Raw genomic sequence first — 17967 nt, 5'->3', positions numbered from 1 at the left:
TGTACTTTTAGTATAAACGTGTAAAAGGTCCTTCCTAGTAATAGGGTTAGAACCAGCTTCTATTTTGTCCACATCCGCCATGGCACAAAATAATTAGTCTATTTATTTACTGTACACGTGAGGGCTTTTTCATTTACTGTTTTTATTTATTTTTAATAATTATTTTAGATTTTTAGAGCGGTGCCGGAGTAGGTTATTTTCCAAAAGAATTATTTAAAAATATATGAAAACACAAAAAAACACATGCAGCGGAGTACACTGACGTCACCGAATTTGGAGCAACACCCCTCTGCATTGGTTAGGAAAATACAAGGTTCACTCCCACTCAGATTTCCTGAGTCCTTCCCCCAGGTTTTTGTTTTGAAAGCTGACTTACTGACTCCCTACTACATTATGCTTATACAGTATATGCTACCTTAATAATGACCCCCTATTCTACTGCCTTACGGCAGATTTATTACTGATTCCCTGCTGCATCCTGTTCCTTATTGTCTTTAAGTGGCACATGCTGTCCTGTTTGTGTTGTAATCAGTTGTTAATCATTTGCAAGTTATCGTAATACAAACACACATACACACAAAGTAAATCGCAGACAGATGACACATGAGGAATAGACATGGACATTGATGGACATATTATTTGAATTGGATATTGAACAATATAGAGGTAGGATGGAGAACGAAAGTGTCATACTGGATAACATGTACTGTATCTCAATGTACTTAATCCAGTTATGCACTTTGGGGTATAGTTGTCCAGGCTTTATCTCTCCATAAGATGGAGATAAAACTGGTAACAATGTTACACTATGAGGAATGTAAATGTAGGCAAGGCAAAGAAGGCAAGTTTATTTGTATAGCCTACCACATTTTAACAACAAGGCAATTCAATACACTTACAGCTATAGGGGAGAACAGGGTAAAATGAGACACTTCATTAAGTTGTCGTGCAAGGCCAAATGAGATAGGAGTAAAATCTAAAGATCTACCCTTATTTCATGATGTCTTATATCAATTGAAATTATGAGTAAGCATCTATGACAAAGGGCCATACAAATATGGCTTATATAAGTTATATTGTTATTCAGAACCTTTCAATATTTGCAATTGTCAATACAGTAGGCTATTGCAAACTTCCATTAAATGAGTACCAGTATATACATCCAAATTAAAGGTCATTCAGCATAATTTCGGTAGCAAATACACAATGAAAACATATAATAATAATAATAATAAAACTTTATTTGTATAGCACCTTTCATGACATCAAATGCAGCTCAAAGTGCTTTACAGAACAATGGAGAATAAAATAAAAGAAAAGCATAAAAGAAAAGCAAGGCAACGACATTAAAAAACAAGCAGTAACAAAAAATATAAGATCACTTAAAGGCAATGTTGTAGAAGTGGGTCTTGAGCTGAGCTTTAAAAATGTCTACAGAGGCTGCCTGACGAAGGTACAGAGGGAGCTTGTTCCATGCCAATGGGCCCGTAGAAGCAAAAAGCTGCTTCCCCATATTTTTTAGTTGCCATTTTTTTAGGCAAAGCGAGCAGGCCAGCAGTGGAAGACCTTAGCGGGCGGTTTGGGACATAATTAGGCAGGCAGTCATGTAGGTAGGAAGGTGCGAGACCATTGAGGGCTTTATAGACAAGTAAAATAATTTTAAAATCAATCCTAAAAACAACCGGAAGCCAGTGCAGTGATGCCAAAACTGGAGTAATATGTTCTCTCATCTTAGTTCTAGTTAAAACTCTGGCTGCTGCATTTTGGACAAGTTGTAATCTGTCAGTTGTTTTCTTAGGCAGTCCTGAAAAAAGTGCATTGCAGTAATCAAGCCGAGAGAAAACAAAGGCGTGGATATGAATAGTGATTCATATAGGATATTCATATACTGTAGGATAATTGGCTCAATTTAACCCGATCAGAGCTCCAGTCAGTAACTTTGGTTGAAGCTATATACAATCTGGGATTTATACGCTGTATAGTTTGTACACCAACTGATTGACACAATAACGTTATTTGATGGTGCCCCAGATTGAACACTATTTGCACTATTGTCAGGTTTATTGTAATTTGGACATTTTTGCAATTACCTCTCTCTGTTAGGACAGAGACGTAAAACGTTTGGATTTGTAACTTAAACATCAATAAGCCTGTGTACATATCAGGAGTACCAACATGACACATTGTGAGCATGTACTGTATATCTGCTATTTTTGCCAAATGTTCACCGCAGAACTGGAATGCTCCGAATGCTAGGATTCATGTGGTTGCATGTAAACCATAGGGGGTTCTCAAAACTTGTATTTAGACATACATTTACAAAGCTGGGATTCATGACATTCTTCTCAATGTATTGTAGTTTACACTTTATTTTACAGATTTTTACTGATGAAAACTAAACAAAAACTATGATATGCTATGAAACTAAACAATGATGACTAAAACTAATACTACTATATTGACAATTTCGTTTTCCCAGAATAGAGATACTAGGTTTCAAGTTGCTACGGGTTCAAGTTGGTAAGCACTGTTTATATAGGCCTAAGAGAAATAGATAGAAAATACAAGGGGTATAATCGATACAAGGAGAATGGAAAATAGACTGGATATACCATTGGAGGACACAGCATCGCCGCCAACATAAGGAATAAATCCTGGCTGGTCGCTGGTAATTTCGCTGTTGATCCAAGTCTGGTACTGGGACACTCTGGCATAAACACCAGGGGTGTCAGGTAACGCACAACCATAACCATGGCTCACAACTCCACCCTGGATCCAGCTGGTACTCTGTTTGGAAACCATTGGACCACCTGAATCTCCCTGTGTAAGAAACACAAAATGGATATTTGCTATCATTATCTCAAGTATAGGCTAAAGGCGAGGGATGGTGATTATATTTTTGACCCTGCCTGTGCATATTTATGTCTGTGTACATATACATTTGGAACTAATCTTGGCTAGACCAATCAACGCCACATTTCTCATACAGAATGCCATTAGGTCATGGAAGTTACTCCACCCCAAAAATTTCAAATGAGCTGCATGGTGATGCTTTACGAGCCCACTTACAGTATCATGTCATGCATGACTCCAGTTTGTACAATAAAAAAATGACTCTCCATAGACCACACCCATTTACACCCACTTGCATTTTCTTCAGAACACACTTTCTGTATTTTGATGGGCGGGATTGTTTCAAGGAAGTGATAGGGAGGGACACTATTAGCCTGGCTAATAAGCCAGACTCAAATCAATCCGCCGGCAGGCAATTTCTTTTGCCAACGGCTGATTCGGTCTGGCTTATTAGGCTAGGACACTATAGCCCAAGCCAATCATAGTTAGTAATGACTTCATTAACTTGGTCAAAGATTAGTCTGTAACATGTGCCAGATTTGGGCGGCAGTGGCTCAGGGGTAGAGTGGCTGGTAGGGAGGCAGTGGCTCAGGGGTAGAGTGGCTGGTAGGGAGGCAGTGGCTCAGGGGTAGAGTGGCTGGTAGGGAGGCAGTGGCTCAGGGGTAGAGTGGCTGGTAGGGAGGCCGGATGGGAACAGTGGCTCAGGGGTAGAGTGGCTGGTAGGGAGGCCGGATGGGAACCACAAGGTTCCCAGTTTGATCCTGGCTCACCCAGAGTTGTTGTCAAAGTTTCCTTGCTTGAGCAATACGCAAACCCCTAATTACTCCTGATGTGCCTTGCATGGTTTTCTCTGCACAGTCTATGTAAAGCACTTTGGATAAAGGTGCTATATACAATGCACCATTTATCATTTAACAGGGAGCTTAGTGTAGCAGAGTGGCTCATAGCCTCTGCCTGATGGCCTCAAAAGTCTAATATCTCCCCCAGTCCAGGGGGATATCCCTTTGGTCTAGTGGTTAAGATGTTGGACTTTCACGCAGGAGGCCCGAGTTAGAATCCCGGGCGTTACATGGGTGCCGTCACTGCCGTGACCCGGATCGGGTTTCCCCATGGGAGGAGGTCAAAAGGGGGTGAGTGTAGCAGAGTGGCTCACAGCCTCTGCCTGATGGCCTCAAAAGTCTAATATCTCCCCCAGTCCAGAGGGATATCCCTTTGGTCTAGTGTTTAAGATGTTGGACTTTCAGGCGGGAGGCCCGAGTTCGAATCCCGGGCGTTACATTAGCAGAGGGACATCTTCAAATGTGCAAGCACACCACATTGCACAACAACATCCTCTGTGCTAACTAATTTATAAACTCTCTTTATAAACTGCAAGTGCTTATATCAATCCATGTCATTACTTAAATAAAAGATTCACCTAGCCAAACAGTAGTATCCAGAATGCTCGCCTTAAAACACACTTTCCCTCGTTTTTGACTGCCGACCTCATACCAACCGCTCGGTGGGGTGGTTCTTGTATTCTTGTATTTCTTTTTGTGAGAATGGTTTAGGCATAATTTTGCTGAATAGAGGAAGAGAGTGCTGCTGTGGTTCTTTGTTTGCTGAACTGAATTGATTGATTGATTGAAATATTTATTAACAGTTTGTAGAATTTACAGTACATTTTAAGCACAAACTCAATACAAAGACTGTTGACTGTGAGTGGACGACCCAATTAAGCATTACACTTGTTTACAACAGGGTCCACATTGTTCAATTCATCAAAACATTTAGAGACATACAAATAGACACTTCTATGTAGCTAAAGAACAGAAACAGGAATTCATCATATAGGAAGCAAAAAGGGAAAAGATACATATACAGTGAGGGGAAATGGGGTGGGGGGGGGAATGCTCGTTGGCGAGGTTAAATCATAACACTGGAACAGAGTGCCTTGGATCCTCTTCTTTTATTGTTATAATTTTATTAGGGTTAGGTTTAGGAATAGGGTTAGGTTTTGGCACCATTTTATAGGATAGGAATAAGCCATAAGGTTAGGTTTAACCGTATAAGCATAGCTTGCTTACTGTAGGTTACGTTTAGGAATAACAGGCTGAGCAGTTCCGCCAGCTGTATGCCCGGGTAACGGGTTGACAGTGTTTTGAGGTGAGCTTTCCAGTATTCAAGAGTAGAGGTATATCTGCCCCAGAGCCATTTCAATGGCATTTCCTCTGTACAAGTGTACAAACTTAGATGACATACCTGACAGGAGTCCTTTCCTCCTTCTGTAAGACCAGCACAAATCATGTTGTCAGTGAGGCTGGCATAGCTGACCTTACATTGATCGTTGGACACAATGGGCACATCGACCTCCTGCAGCGTCTGTGGAGAAGGCAGAGGCACTGGAAGAGAAGATATGTTGTTCAGTATAAAGTGAAAGGTATCAATTATTTACAGTATATGAATTGACAATTGTGTGTTGAGAATATCTTACGATGTTCCAGACCAACGATTGAGAAACTTTGCCACAGACCGTCTAGCTATACATTTCATATAATGCATTCTCACATCCAGCTACAGTGACGAATTGGGCAACATCAACCACGTTTGATGTGACAGGCTTCCTGTTGTGTCACATGTTGACGAGGATGTCATAATTTACAATTCCAAGCTTATTTTTATGCAACTCGAACAGCGCTGAGTCCGCAGAAGTGGACATCGCACCGCTGAGTGTGGCCACTCAACTCAGCTAGTGTCTCACCTCACAGGGCTCAAGTCCACTACTGACACCTACACCTGCATGCCTACACATTACAAGCTGAGAGTGAGAAGAACGTACAATATGCATTCCATTGTCATGACGTTGGGATGTTGAAAAGTGATGGAATAGGGTTGAAGAGCAATGCGACACAGGAGCCTGAAGATGTTGCCCACCTCATCACCTGACCATATGACCTCAGAGTGAGAATGTGTAGTTTCAAAGTAATCACTGAAAGATGTCTCACCATCACTGCGGATAGCGCCCCAACCGGTAACCCAGGTGATCGTGCCAGCGCTATAGACGCTTCCGTCTGCCGCCAGACAGACAGGTCGGATGTAATTGGTAAAATCAACCGAGGCGGAGAGTTCTATCAATGCAATATCGTTATCCTGGGTTAAGTCATCGTAGTTAGGGTGATTGATGAGCCGGGAGCCGGTTCTGGACTCCTCGTTATTATTGTAGCTATGCTGGGTGTCTCGTCCGAGGTACACTGTGATGTCACTGGCGCTGATGCCGCTGCCCCTGAATGTATGGAGTGAGAGATGTCAGTGGTATTGGGAGGAACATAATACTATAGCCTTATACTCTCTATCTATACTACCTCAAAGTATATAATTAGATTATGTAAACATGAACCCACCCAGTTAATTTAACATTTGAGATTGTTATACTGGCTCCAGCAAAGGTCACCCGATCACCATTATAATAGTACTATATATAGTATAGTATGTGTGGACTGTTAAAAAGAATAAACAATCAAACAAACAACACTTCATCTCACAATCTAATGGCACAAGTTTATTTTTATTTACTTTAATCTGAATGAACACATTGGCTTGATTTAATTTGATTCTCAACCAACACCGTGTGGTTGATTATAATAAAAGGCAATAACACATCAATAGGACAAATTTGATCTCTCGTCATAACTGTTACTGTACATCAATCACATAAATCTTTGTAATAGTTTTGAGAAATGTTTAATAAAACAATGGGGGGTCTAAACCTTCCCAGCTCCTTACAATCTAAGCTCACATCACAGTAGTGAGCTTGTAGATCGTATAGGAAGGAGCTATTTTAGCCAAATTTATGTTCACCAGGTGGTTTTCTTGTGACCACCGCTTTCTGACTTCTGGTGTGTTATCCACTCAAAATAACATCGTGAAAAACAAAGGTATTGGATCGCACACAGTGGCAAGAGTCACTTTCAATTATTTGTATGACATAAATAGCTGAGAGAGTTTTGGCTATCCAGCCTTCATCAGTGTCAGGTTTTTGCAAAATGTTTGCCTATAATGGGACATGCCCAGAATAATAGGGTCAGACGGAAAAGGAATCAGACAGTTAACATTATGGAGAGTTTAGAGAGAAGCAAATGATCTCACGGTTTAAAGCAATGAGCAGCAGTCAGGATCCACTGGCTGTTAATGAGGGATCCTCCACAGCGATGGGTCCATTGATAGTGCAGACTGGCCTGCCAGGGCCACGTTCCTGCTGGAGCATCAGCACCTCCTACGATCTTGGTGTTCAATGGAGCCTGGCCGCACACTACAAGGAAATGCAACAAACAACATTGCTGTTCATGTCTATAGGGATGCCAGGTTGAAACCGGTCTGTGGGCAGAGATGGGCAGTATTTGAAATACATGTATTTGAAATACGTATTTGAAATACTTTTTTGTATTTTGTAATTTGTATTTCGCTGGGATGGAAGAAATTAGATGTATTTTTTATGTATTTTGCCCATCAGAGATGGGCAGTATTTGAAATACATGTATTTGAAATACGTATTTGAAATACTTTTTTTGTATTTTGTAATTTGTATTTCGCTGGGATGGAAGATGTATTTTGTATTTTGTATCCCAGTATTTGTATTTTGTATCTCTGTCTGTGGGTACGGTATAGGCCTATTTATAACCAATGAAAGCCTGTGCGCTAAAGGGTACTTTTCCATTTCCTGATAATAATGGTTTTGTACATAGGCCTACTGTATAAGAGTTCCACTCAGCAATGACAATTCAAAATGTTTCCCCATCAGGTTTTCACATCGTCCTCTTTCTGTCATGCTTGTGTTGCTGTCAGAGCTCATACCATTTGTCTATATTTCTCACTCACTCCCATATATTTTCATTTACTGTGCACTATTTTTTCACTTGGACAGCCTGCTCATCTTCGCAACATCGCCAAAATTAAATCTATTCTCTCACCTCAAGACCTGGAAATAAATAATGCACGCTTTTATAAACTCCCGTCTGGACTATTGCAATGCACTCTACACCACTCTTAGCCGACCATCACTATCCCGACTTCAACTAATACAAAACTCCACAGCCAGAATCCTCACAAACCAATGTCAGACCGCTCAGGTCATCCAACAATGGTCTGCTAGAAATACCCGTGTCCAAGCTGAAAACTAAGGGTGACCGGGTTTTCGCTGTGGTAGCTCCTACCCTATGGAATATGAATTTTTCACCAAAGATAACTTGTCACAACTGTATATGTTCTGTGCTTCTATTGTTTTTACTGTGTCAATTGTTCAGCACCTTTATAAATAAAATGTACTTACTTACTTACTCTTGTCGTGCTCAGTCAAACCATGATCTGCAGACTATAATTGATGTTTAACCCAAATGTTCTTAATCTTGCAATTTTCACACACCTTTTTTACTGTATGGTGTGTGGGGACTGAGGAGGTATGTCTGCATGACCTTAATCTGTATGAGATTGGCATCATTAGCTGTGTCTTTAGTAAACACTTGACATAATCTGCAGCCAAAGCAAGGCATGAACCTCACTTGCTTCCTAGGGAGATGAATGTATCAAAACAAATTCCAGACAAACTACATTCCACCGACATAATAACCAACTAGATAAAGTACCCCTCGTGGCACAGGTCTCCACCAGGGCAGGTCAGGTTGTGGCCTCCTGGTGGCGCAATATTAGGTCAATGTGAAAAGGGTGACATTTCTTCTTACGCCTTGGATGGCTTGGATGATTTGAGGTTTGATTGGATGATTGGATGTTTTGCAAAAGTCCACCTGTTGGTGGCGCTATAACAGGCCAATGTGAAAAGGGTGTGATATCTTCCTCAGCCTAGTAGGAAAGACTGTGAAAGATTTCACGTAAATGCTCCGTTCATGATTTGAGGCTTTTTGTTCAAAACAGGCCAATCCTGCAAACTTTGAAAGCCAATGTTAGCCATTTAGGATGGAATCTAAAATATTGGACAGATCCGTCTTGAACACATGACTATAGAACGATTTGCACGATTTTTGGACAGAATCTGGAGGAGTAATATAAAAAACAATGTTTTTCAAAAGTCGGCCTCCTGGTGGCGCTATAACAGGCCGTTCTGGAAACTTTGGGGCAGAGGTTCATCGTTGGCATCCAGGGAGTGTGTGTGCAAAATTTGGCATCGACCAGGTTAACGGTGCCGGAGATTAGCTGGTAACAGACGGACACACACACACACACACAAACACACATACACACACACACACACACACACACACACACACACACACACACACACACACACACACACACACACACACACACAACATACTCTCTCCCCATGCCTTCGGCCCGGTGGAGACAAACCATGACATGCAATGCAATGTCACTTTGTGAAGACTGTATTGTTTCCTTAATTTTTAGGCCTTTTTCTGCTGGCCTTTCCTGGAATAGAAACATTTGTCATGCCTTTGAACTACCCTCAAAGTAAACACTCTATTTCACCCGTTTTTCCATGACTATCATTCTCGCTGCCTAATTCTGGAAGACCATGCAGGTAGGACTTTCTAGCATAGTACTAATACTCATAATAATTATACATATGAGAGTGCAAAAATGAGTTCTCCAAGGCTCCATTCTGGGACCTGCTCTTAAATTATGGAAATCAACTAAAATATAACCACAGTTATGCACTCGATTTATATAACCATAACACCAAGGGGACTATGGTCCAATTCCATTTTTACATTTGATAATTTTTTGGTTGTTTGATAATGTTTTTAGTGTCATTATGTTTCTATGAATTGAATACTCAGGACCCCAATGGAAACAAGCCATAGTGCTTTCTTGGGTTCAATCCTTTTTTATTTGTATTAAACTGTACTATCTTCTGTGCTTTTTTTGCAAACTGTTAATAAAGTATTCAATCAATCAATTAATCAAAACCACAGGTCTGGTACAACTCTCCATTTATTTTAAGTCAGAGCTGAAGACTTTCATTTTGGCCATGCCTTTTATTGAGACTTTTGGTTCAGTTCTTTAGGAGCGCTGTAACTTTCTCACATATCGTATTTATTTTAACGGTATTTGAATGTATTCTTATTTTCTATTCTCTTGTCTTAACTCAACTGTATTCAGATGTGAATACAGTTGTGTTTCTTGTATTGTTTATCATTTCCTTGGTAACATATTGCTTTGCATTTCTTTCAGGAGTGAGTGGGTTGGACACAGTTTTTTGTACTTTGACCCACCACAAGTAATTTCATTGTATGTACAGCACATGATTTGTTTTACAAGCTCACAGCATGTTGCATTATCACAAGTTAATTGTGATCTTGTAGATTGGCTTTTTTTGACAAACACATTTGGTGTAGACTGGGAAGTACAGAGTTTAAGTCGTTTGACAAAAGGTTAATGATTGAATGAAAGCAGGACTCACCATTCGCCTGTGCTTTGGCACCTGATAAATTGCAAGAAATTATTGTTAGTATCGTTACGTAACACTGCAGTAACACCAACACAAATGCATACATAGGACTTGACCTGCATGCACGTCATGAGATTGGCATGTGTTTTATCAACACAGATTATCTTGCAGGGGGGACAGAAACAAATCAAAAGGTTTTTATTTCCAGTCATAAACAAGTTCTGGTATCAGTGGTATGTCATGGAAGACTAGACAATAAGTTAGATAATAAGTACCTTGGATTGTTTGTCACGTACAATTTTACAATTTAAACGTTCTCATGTAGCCACAGAGATGTGTACATAACTGTATACTATGAGAGGTCCCAGTTGATATTGTACATTATAGAATAATGTACATGGATGAACATTTGTCTCATTCTGCTATATAGACAGTATCAATTGATAGACATTACATAACCTATTATGTACAAAGTTTACAAACCTAACACTTCCTACATATGATTGTTATACCTTACATCAGATATTTAATTTACATTTTAAATTACTATTGAGAGATTACATAAACTAATATTCTTAGAATAGCATTTAGAATATTGTGACACTTACCGTCAACCAGTAAAGCTAAAATCACTACAACACAAACAGTCAGCGTCGACTCCATCACGTCCCCTTTCCCAACTGTGTGTAAACCACAGGTGCATTGAGGGAGTAGTCTCTGGTCAGGTGGAGGTGTGACAGTGTCCTTGCAAAACCTGTCTTCCAGCAATGGTTTCTGTGCGATCTGTCAATAACAACTAACCCTGATGCAAACATCCGTCATCACTACCACTACAGTAGTCTCTCAGCAAGACCATAAAACAGACCATCACCAAATGTAATCTTTTATTACTTTACGATATATTAATTGCTTAATTACAATTAACAGGCATTTAACAGAAAAAAACCTGTTAAATAAAATCTTTTGGTCAAGAAAAAGTATAGCTTTAAAAAAATATATATAACATACATTTAACAAGTAGCCTACAAATATGTATGAGTTTAGTATGTAGAGTGCTAGAAATGAGGAGTGCTTCCTGACTTCTGACTGAGGGGTTGCGGTCAGAGGTCATTCCACACTACAGCTTAGGAGCCAGGAGGGAGAATAGACCAGGACACTTGCTGGATTTCGAAAATTCCTGAATGACATTTTTTTGTAACCTGTTTTGTTAGTCTATGTCTAGTTAAAATGTCATTCGGGTGCTGGTGGAGCCTCTGGCCGACCCTATACTATTAGCACCACACGGCACTAAACCACAACGCATCAAAATATCTACTTGCTCAGATACATATAACGTAAATTCTCCATTCATTGTCAATGGCATTTAATGTTTGTGTTAGGACAAAAATCTCTATAGCTGTATATAGGAGGGGAAGATTTGAGGACCGAAACGTATTGCGTGCGGAAACGTATATGGATGTATTTCATGCTGTGATTGGCTGGAATCAATGTGTGCCATTCTGCGCCGCGATTGGCTGAGCATCGCATAACGAGTGTGCCACATGGTCCAATATAAGTGGTAGAGCGAGGGGGAGAGATTTCATCAGGGAGTGTTGTGCAATGTCCAGCTACTGAGGAGAAGGGAAGGGACATTGCGCAACACTCCTCGTTACGCAATGTCCCTTCTCCTCAGTAGCTGGAGCAGTTGATCTGAACTTTCACCCGAGCATTGACAATGTTTGTTTGTCATGTTTATTTCGAATATGCCAATAAACAGAACAATTCCTTGCAATTCACAATGAAAAATAATTTAAATAAAAAAGAAGAAATAAAAGGAAAATTATAAAATAAATAAATCTAAGCATATCCGAAAAGGACTGAGAAGAAGTAAAAATGTATAAACTCCCACCCCTTTTTAACTGAAATTACTTTTCAGTTACACATACATCCATATTATATACGTAATCCAAAGATTGTCTATTTTAATATATAGACAATTTAATACCCATATAACAAAACATTCTACACAAATATAATATAATATATAATATACATAAATATAATATATTTTGAGTACTCGTGAAATCAATTTTCTTCCTCCCTGTATCTTGAAAATATATTGTTTTTGTACATTGCTTTAAATTGATTGATGCCTGGACATTGCTTTTGTTCCTTGCTCAAGCTGTTCCAAAGTGTTACACCAGAAATGGAAATGCAGAAACTTTTCAATGTGGTATTACGATTTAAAGTTTTAAAGTTGAGTTCTCCCCTCAGATTATAACCTCCATCCCGATCATGAAACAGATTTTGAATATTTGCTGGTAATTTATGGTTCTTGGCTTTGTACATTGTTATTGCTGTCTGGTACGCTACAATGTCTGTGAATTTGAGCAATTTTGATTGTATAAAAAGTGGATTTGTGTTCCAGATAACCAACCTTGTGAATAGTCCTTATTGCTCTCTTTTGCAAAATGACAAGTGAATGAATTGATGTTTTGTAGTTGTTACCCCATACCTCAGCACAGTAATGGAAATATGGCAAGACTAAGGAACAGTAGAGGGTGTGAAGTGACTTAAGATCAAGAACCTGTTTTGCTTTATTTATGACTGCTATACTTCTAGCTACTTTATATTTTACGTTTGTGATGTGTGTTTTCCAGCTAAGCCCATCGTCAATTGTCACACCTAGTGTGACAATTGACCTAGTGTGGTTGCCTATAGGCAATATAATACATATTTTGATTATATAATGAAATATAATGTATTATAACTGTTTAATAATACAATACAAAGTATTATAATGTATTACAACTATAATAATACACTCAAATAGATTATAACACAATAATAATAATCTATATTATAATGTATTACAATTATGATCCTGGTCTAAATAAAAGTCAGTGAGTGATCAGTCTTTATGTGTTTGGTCATGTTTGGCCTAGCTCAGTCAGACCTACTCTGGAGTGGTGCCAAAATAGGCACCCATGCATTTCAGACCCCTTTGACATCACCAGCCTGGCATGACATGACATCAGGCCATGGCAGGTCCCAAAACGTTGACGGCGGGTTGTGCCATGCCAGTGGAATTCCTTGTAGAGTTTGTCCAGGGTTTAGGGAAGGGAGGGACATACATCCTGTGTTTAGCTGATCTAGTGAGCAGGAAAGGGTGTAGGGGTGCATCATGTCCTGAAGGTAGTAGGGTCCCATTCCCTTGATTGCCATGTAGGTTATCATAGTGTTTTGAATTGGATGCGGACTGCAACAGGAAGCCAGTGAAAGAGAGCACAGAAGTGAGGGAGAAGCAGCTGAACATTTAGTATATTTTAAGTTACTATAGTTCTGAAAGATCCTGCAGGGGACAGGGCTTTCCAGGGAAGATGGAAACTCAGACTCGGTTGTGGGAAGACATCCACTGCATGTGAGATGCCAGCCAACAGGCAGCAATGTGCTCTTCAACGAGAGTGGTAGAGGGAGTGAACTTTATTTACTGCTGAAGATGATTTGCCTACACAAGCAATTTCATTATGTTGAATTTAGCGCCACCATTAGGACTATTGGCCCACAATGACATGGGCCGCATTTGCCATTGGATTGTGCCTGCATGTGTGCCAAGTTTTGTTTATTTTCATCAATGGGACGGTAGATTTTGATTGGAAGAAAAAGTATTAACTAGACAAAGTGCCAATCGGCACAGGTCTCCACCAGGGCAGGTCAGGTTGTGGCCTGATGGTGGCGCTATAACAGGCTGTTGAGGAAGATTTGGGCCGGAGGTTCGTGTTGGAGGGATGCAGGTACAATGTTTTTCCATGTGTGCATACATAAGTTGTATACAGATCGATGCAGTTATAGCTAAAAACAGGAATTGGCCTGTTATAGCGCCACCGTGAGGCTGATTTTGAGGAAAAAATTGTGGCATGTCGTCCTCGGCCTAGTGAAAATGTGCGTGTATAATTTAACGGAAATTGCACACTGTGTTTGTGATTTGTGGCCTTTTTTCGAAATGGACGAATCGTGTGAGCTTTGGAAGCCAATCTTAGCCAATCAGGATGGAAGATGGGAAATGGTGGCGCTCCGTGTTGATCACATGACTATGGAGATAGTGTATACCGATTTGCGTGAAATTTGGATAAAATCTGAAGGAGTAATAATAGAAAATGTGTTTTACATATGTCGGCCTCCTGGTGGCGCTATAAAGAGCAGATGTGAAAAATTTGAGGCAAAGGTTTTTCCTTGGCCTCTAGGGAGTTGGCATACAAAGTTATCCACAGATCCGTGCAGTTAGAGGTAAAAACACTTTTCGGCCAGTTATAGCGCCACCTTGAGTCTGAGTTGAAATTGTTCATGTGGCATTTCGTCCTCGGCCTAGTGGGAATGTGGGTGCACAATTTCACGGAAATCACGCGATGTGTTCATGATTTGCAGCATTTTGTTTGAAACTGAGCACTCCTGTGAACTTTGGAAGCCAATCTTAACCAATCAGGATGGAGTCTGAGAAATGTGAAAGACCGGTTTCGTTGAATGGCTCTAGAGAGAGTGTGTACCAATTTGCGTGATGTTTGGACAAAATCTGTAGGTGTACTGTGCAAAAACTTGTTTTGCACAAAGTGGCCTCCTGGTGGCGCTATAACAGGCCGTTCTGGAAAGTTTGGGGCAGAGGTTCATCGTTGGCATCCAGGGAGTGTGTGTGCAAAATGTGGCATCGACCGGGTTAACGGTGGCCGAGATTAGCTGCTCACGGACACACACACGGACGGACGGACGGACGGACGGACGGACACACACACGGACGGACGGAGTGCAAAACATACTCTCCCCACATGCCTTCGGCCTGGTGGAGACAACAACAGCAAGAATAACCAGAAATACAAGAGTGCATATAGCTTCCCGGTCTCTTAAAAATAAAATAATACAATTTCAAAATAAATTCTGTAGACACGTTCAGAAACATGCCACAGAACACCTTATTACGATGAGCTGGCAGAATCCTTTGACATTACATCACTCTTCCATGATGACAACAACAGAGACAACCCCAGCATGCTGATTAATGACTGAAGAATGAGTGTTTCCATTAGCAGTCAATTGACTGATCATTTCAATTAAACAAGTTCACAAGGCTCATACCAAGCTCAATTCTTAATTGTTAATGGGATAGTTCAGATATTTTTTAACTTAAGCTGTATGAAATACTTGCCATATAGTGGTTGCAACTGTATTAATTGATTGCCCGAGTACCGTGGTGGGAGTTCTGCTCTGGTTTTGGTGAAATATTAAGTCCGGTCATTTTGTGGGGGGCACTGGGGCCACGCAATAAAAGTAATTTGTATTACAATTTGTATTGTTGGCCTATTTCTAAAATATTAGCGCAACTTTCGTTCAACTTTGACCCCTCTATCACATGGAACTATTTTTTGGGCGTAGTGATATGGATACGAAGAACAAAAAACATAGTTCCGTGTGATAGAGGGGTAAAACATGAACGAAAGTTGCACTATAATATTTTAGAAATAGGTCAACAATACAAATGACGTTAGTTTTGTGGATTAATTTACTTTTAATGCGTGGCCCCCTAATTAAGTAAATAATAAAATCAACTATAGAAAGCAATTGATCTAGTAAAATATAATAAAACTAACTGATTTAGCTTTCACTGCTTTCACAGGCTATATTTCTTTCTGTTATTAAAATTTGTGTTGCACAGTATATTCATTAATATTCAGTTCATTTTGTTTCATTTGTATGCTCAGGAATTCACAGTATATGTTTGATAGACATATGGTCTGAAAATGCTTTCGGTCTCTATCAACGTGTGTGTGCACACAGTGTGTGTGTGTGTGTGTGTGTGTGTGTGTGTGTGTGTGTGTGTGTGTGTGTGTGTGTGTGTGTGTGTGTGTGTGTGTGAGTGTGTGTGTGTGTGTGTGTGTGTGTGTGTGTGTGTGTGTGTGTGTGTGTGTGTGTGTGTGTGTGCGTGCGTGTGTGGTTATAACGAAAACTACATGTGAAAAACATATTAGAAACTAAAATGAATAATAATAATAATAATAATCTAAAAGAACTCTAAAATCAAATCATAGAGGAACTATGTTGAAATTGTATGAATGTATATATATATATATTTTTTTTTAAGATATTTTTTAAGGGATAGAAAGTAGGCTGACAGGAAACGGGAGAGAGATGGGGGGATGACATGCGGTAAGGGCCGTGTCGGGTCCGGGAGTCGAACCCGCGGCACACCGCGACTGGATCACCAGTCCGGTGCCCAGACCGTTACGCTACGGCCTGGGCCGAATGTATTTATTATTGATTGTATTTATGCATTGCATTTTGGTTTATATAACATGATCAATCAATCAATCAATCAATCAATCAAGATAGATGGTTAGAGTGGGTGACAATATTATCACACGAAAATATGAAATTACCTACAGGTTCCATCCTGGAGGCTAATCTTTTCGGTGATAAAATGGCCACCAACGTAATCAAAAAAGTCAAACAAAGAACAAGATTCCTTTACAGGATCTCCTCACTGGTCAACAAAAACACCTTGAAGACCCTAACAGGAGCCCTCGTACAAGGTTTCTTTGACTATGCATGCACCTCTTGGTACCACAGCACCTCAAAGGCCCTTAAAACAAGGCTCCAGACTTCCCAAAACAAACTGGTCAGGGCAGGCTCCTACTTGGCCTCACCCCCCGGACCCACCTCACCCCTGCCCACTTTGACAGGCTGGGATGGCTTAGGGTCGATGATAGAGTATACAGCATCTTGCAATGGGTCTGGTCCACAAGATTTGATACACCATCAAGATACCCATGTACCTGTCTAAATACTTCCTTAATGTCAACGAAGTCCACACCCACAACACCAGAGGGAGTTCAGTTCAACAAACCATGTGTGGGCAGCGGTGGCGGAACGGTCTTGAAATCGGAAGGTCGCTAGTTCGTATCCCCGGACCGGCACGTTAAAATTACCACAAGCAAGGCATTGAACCCCTACCATGAAATGTTCTATGAGCAGGGTGTGGTATATATTCACATACCATGATACAGGAGAGAAAATGTGCACGGGCCTGGCTGTAAACAAGTTCTTGAGCTTAGTCCAGTTACCCTGGGTAAACAAACTAAACATGGTAACTTTGCTTTGCTTTGCTTACCCAGATTCGGCACAAACAAGGGACTACATTTTTTTTGCTCCTATGCCACCAAAATGTACGGAATGCGAATCCCTTGACTCCTTCAAAACCGCTCTAAAAGGGCACCTATGGACGGCTGCAATTCGAAACTGGCCCCCGTAAAATCTGATTCCCCCCGCCCACCCCTTTTTCTCCTCACTGTAGCCTATATGTTTTTTTCCCCTTTTTTACCTCCATGATGATTTCCTGTTTTTGCCTGTATAGAAGTGTATATTTGTACGTCTCTAAATGTTATGATGAATTGATCATGGTGGACCCTATGTGTAACAGTTTTGTATTGAGTTGTGCAACTTGTGCTTGAAATGTACTGTAATTCTCCAATCTGTTAATACATCTTTCAATCAATCAATCAATCAATCAATCAATCAATCAATCAATCAATCAATCAATCAATCAATCAATCAATCAATCAATCAATCAATCTGGGTTCTACAATGAACAGGAAACAGAACAACAACACTTTCCGGTCCACATGGTGTTTAGCCCCGCCCCTCCGGTGACTGTGTGCCATCTTGTATTTTAGAACAAAAAAAAAAAAAAA

At 40.2% G+C, this 17967-nt stretch overlaps 1 protein-coding gene across 1 annotated transcript; it reads right to left on the bottom strand.

The window, feature by feature from the left end:
• Positions 1 to 2479: 2479 nt before the first annotated feature.
• LOC310868467 (tryptase-like) lies at positions 2480 to 8297 on the bottom strand (the record flags this gene model as incomplete). Its single annotated transcript, XM_083778925.1, has 5 exons — positions 2480 to 2820; positions 5095 to 5234; positions 5838 to 6115; positions 6979 to 7141; positions 8252 to 8297. The coding sequence occupies 5 exons, from the start codon at positions 8295 to 8297 to the stop codon at positions 2542 to 2544; spliced, it is 906 nt and encodes a 301-aa protein (XP_083635051.1). The 3' UTR covers positions 2480 to 2541.
• Positions 8298 to 17967: the final 9670 nt, after the last annotated feature.

This window comes from Protomyctophum parallelum (assembly GCF_964188405.1).
Source record: "Protomyctophum parallelum genome assembly, chromosome: 13".
Lineage (NCBI taxonomy): Eukaryota > Metazoa > Chordata > Actinopteri > Myctophiformes > Myctophidae > Protomyctophum > Protomyctophum parallelum.
The sequence above is the reverse complement of the archived record's forward strand: the minus strand, read 5'-3'. Positions and strand labels throughout refer to the sequence as shown.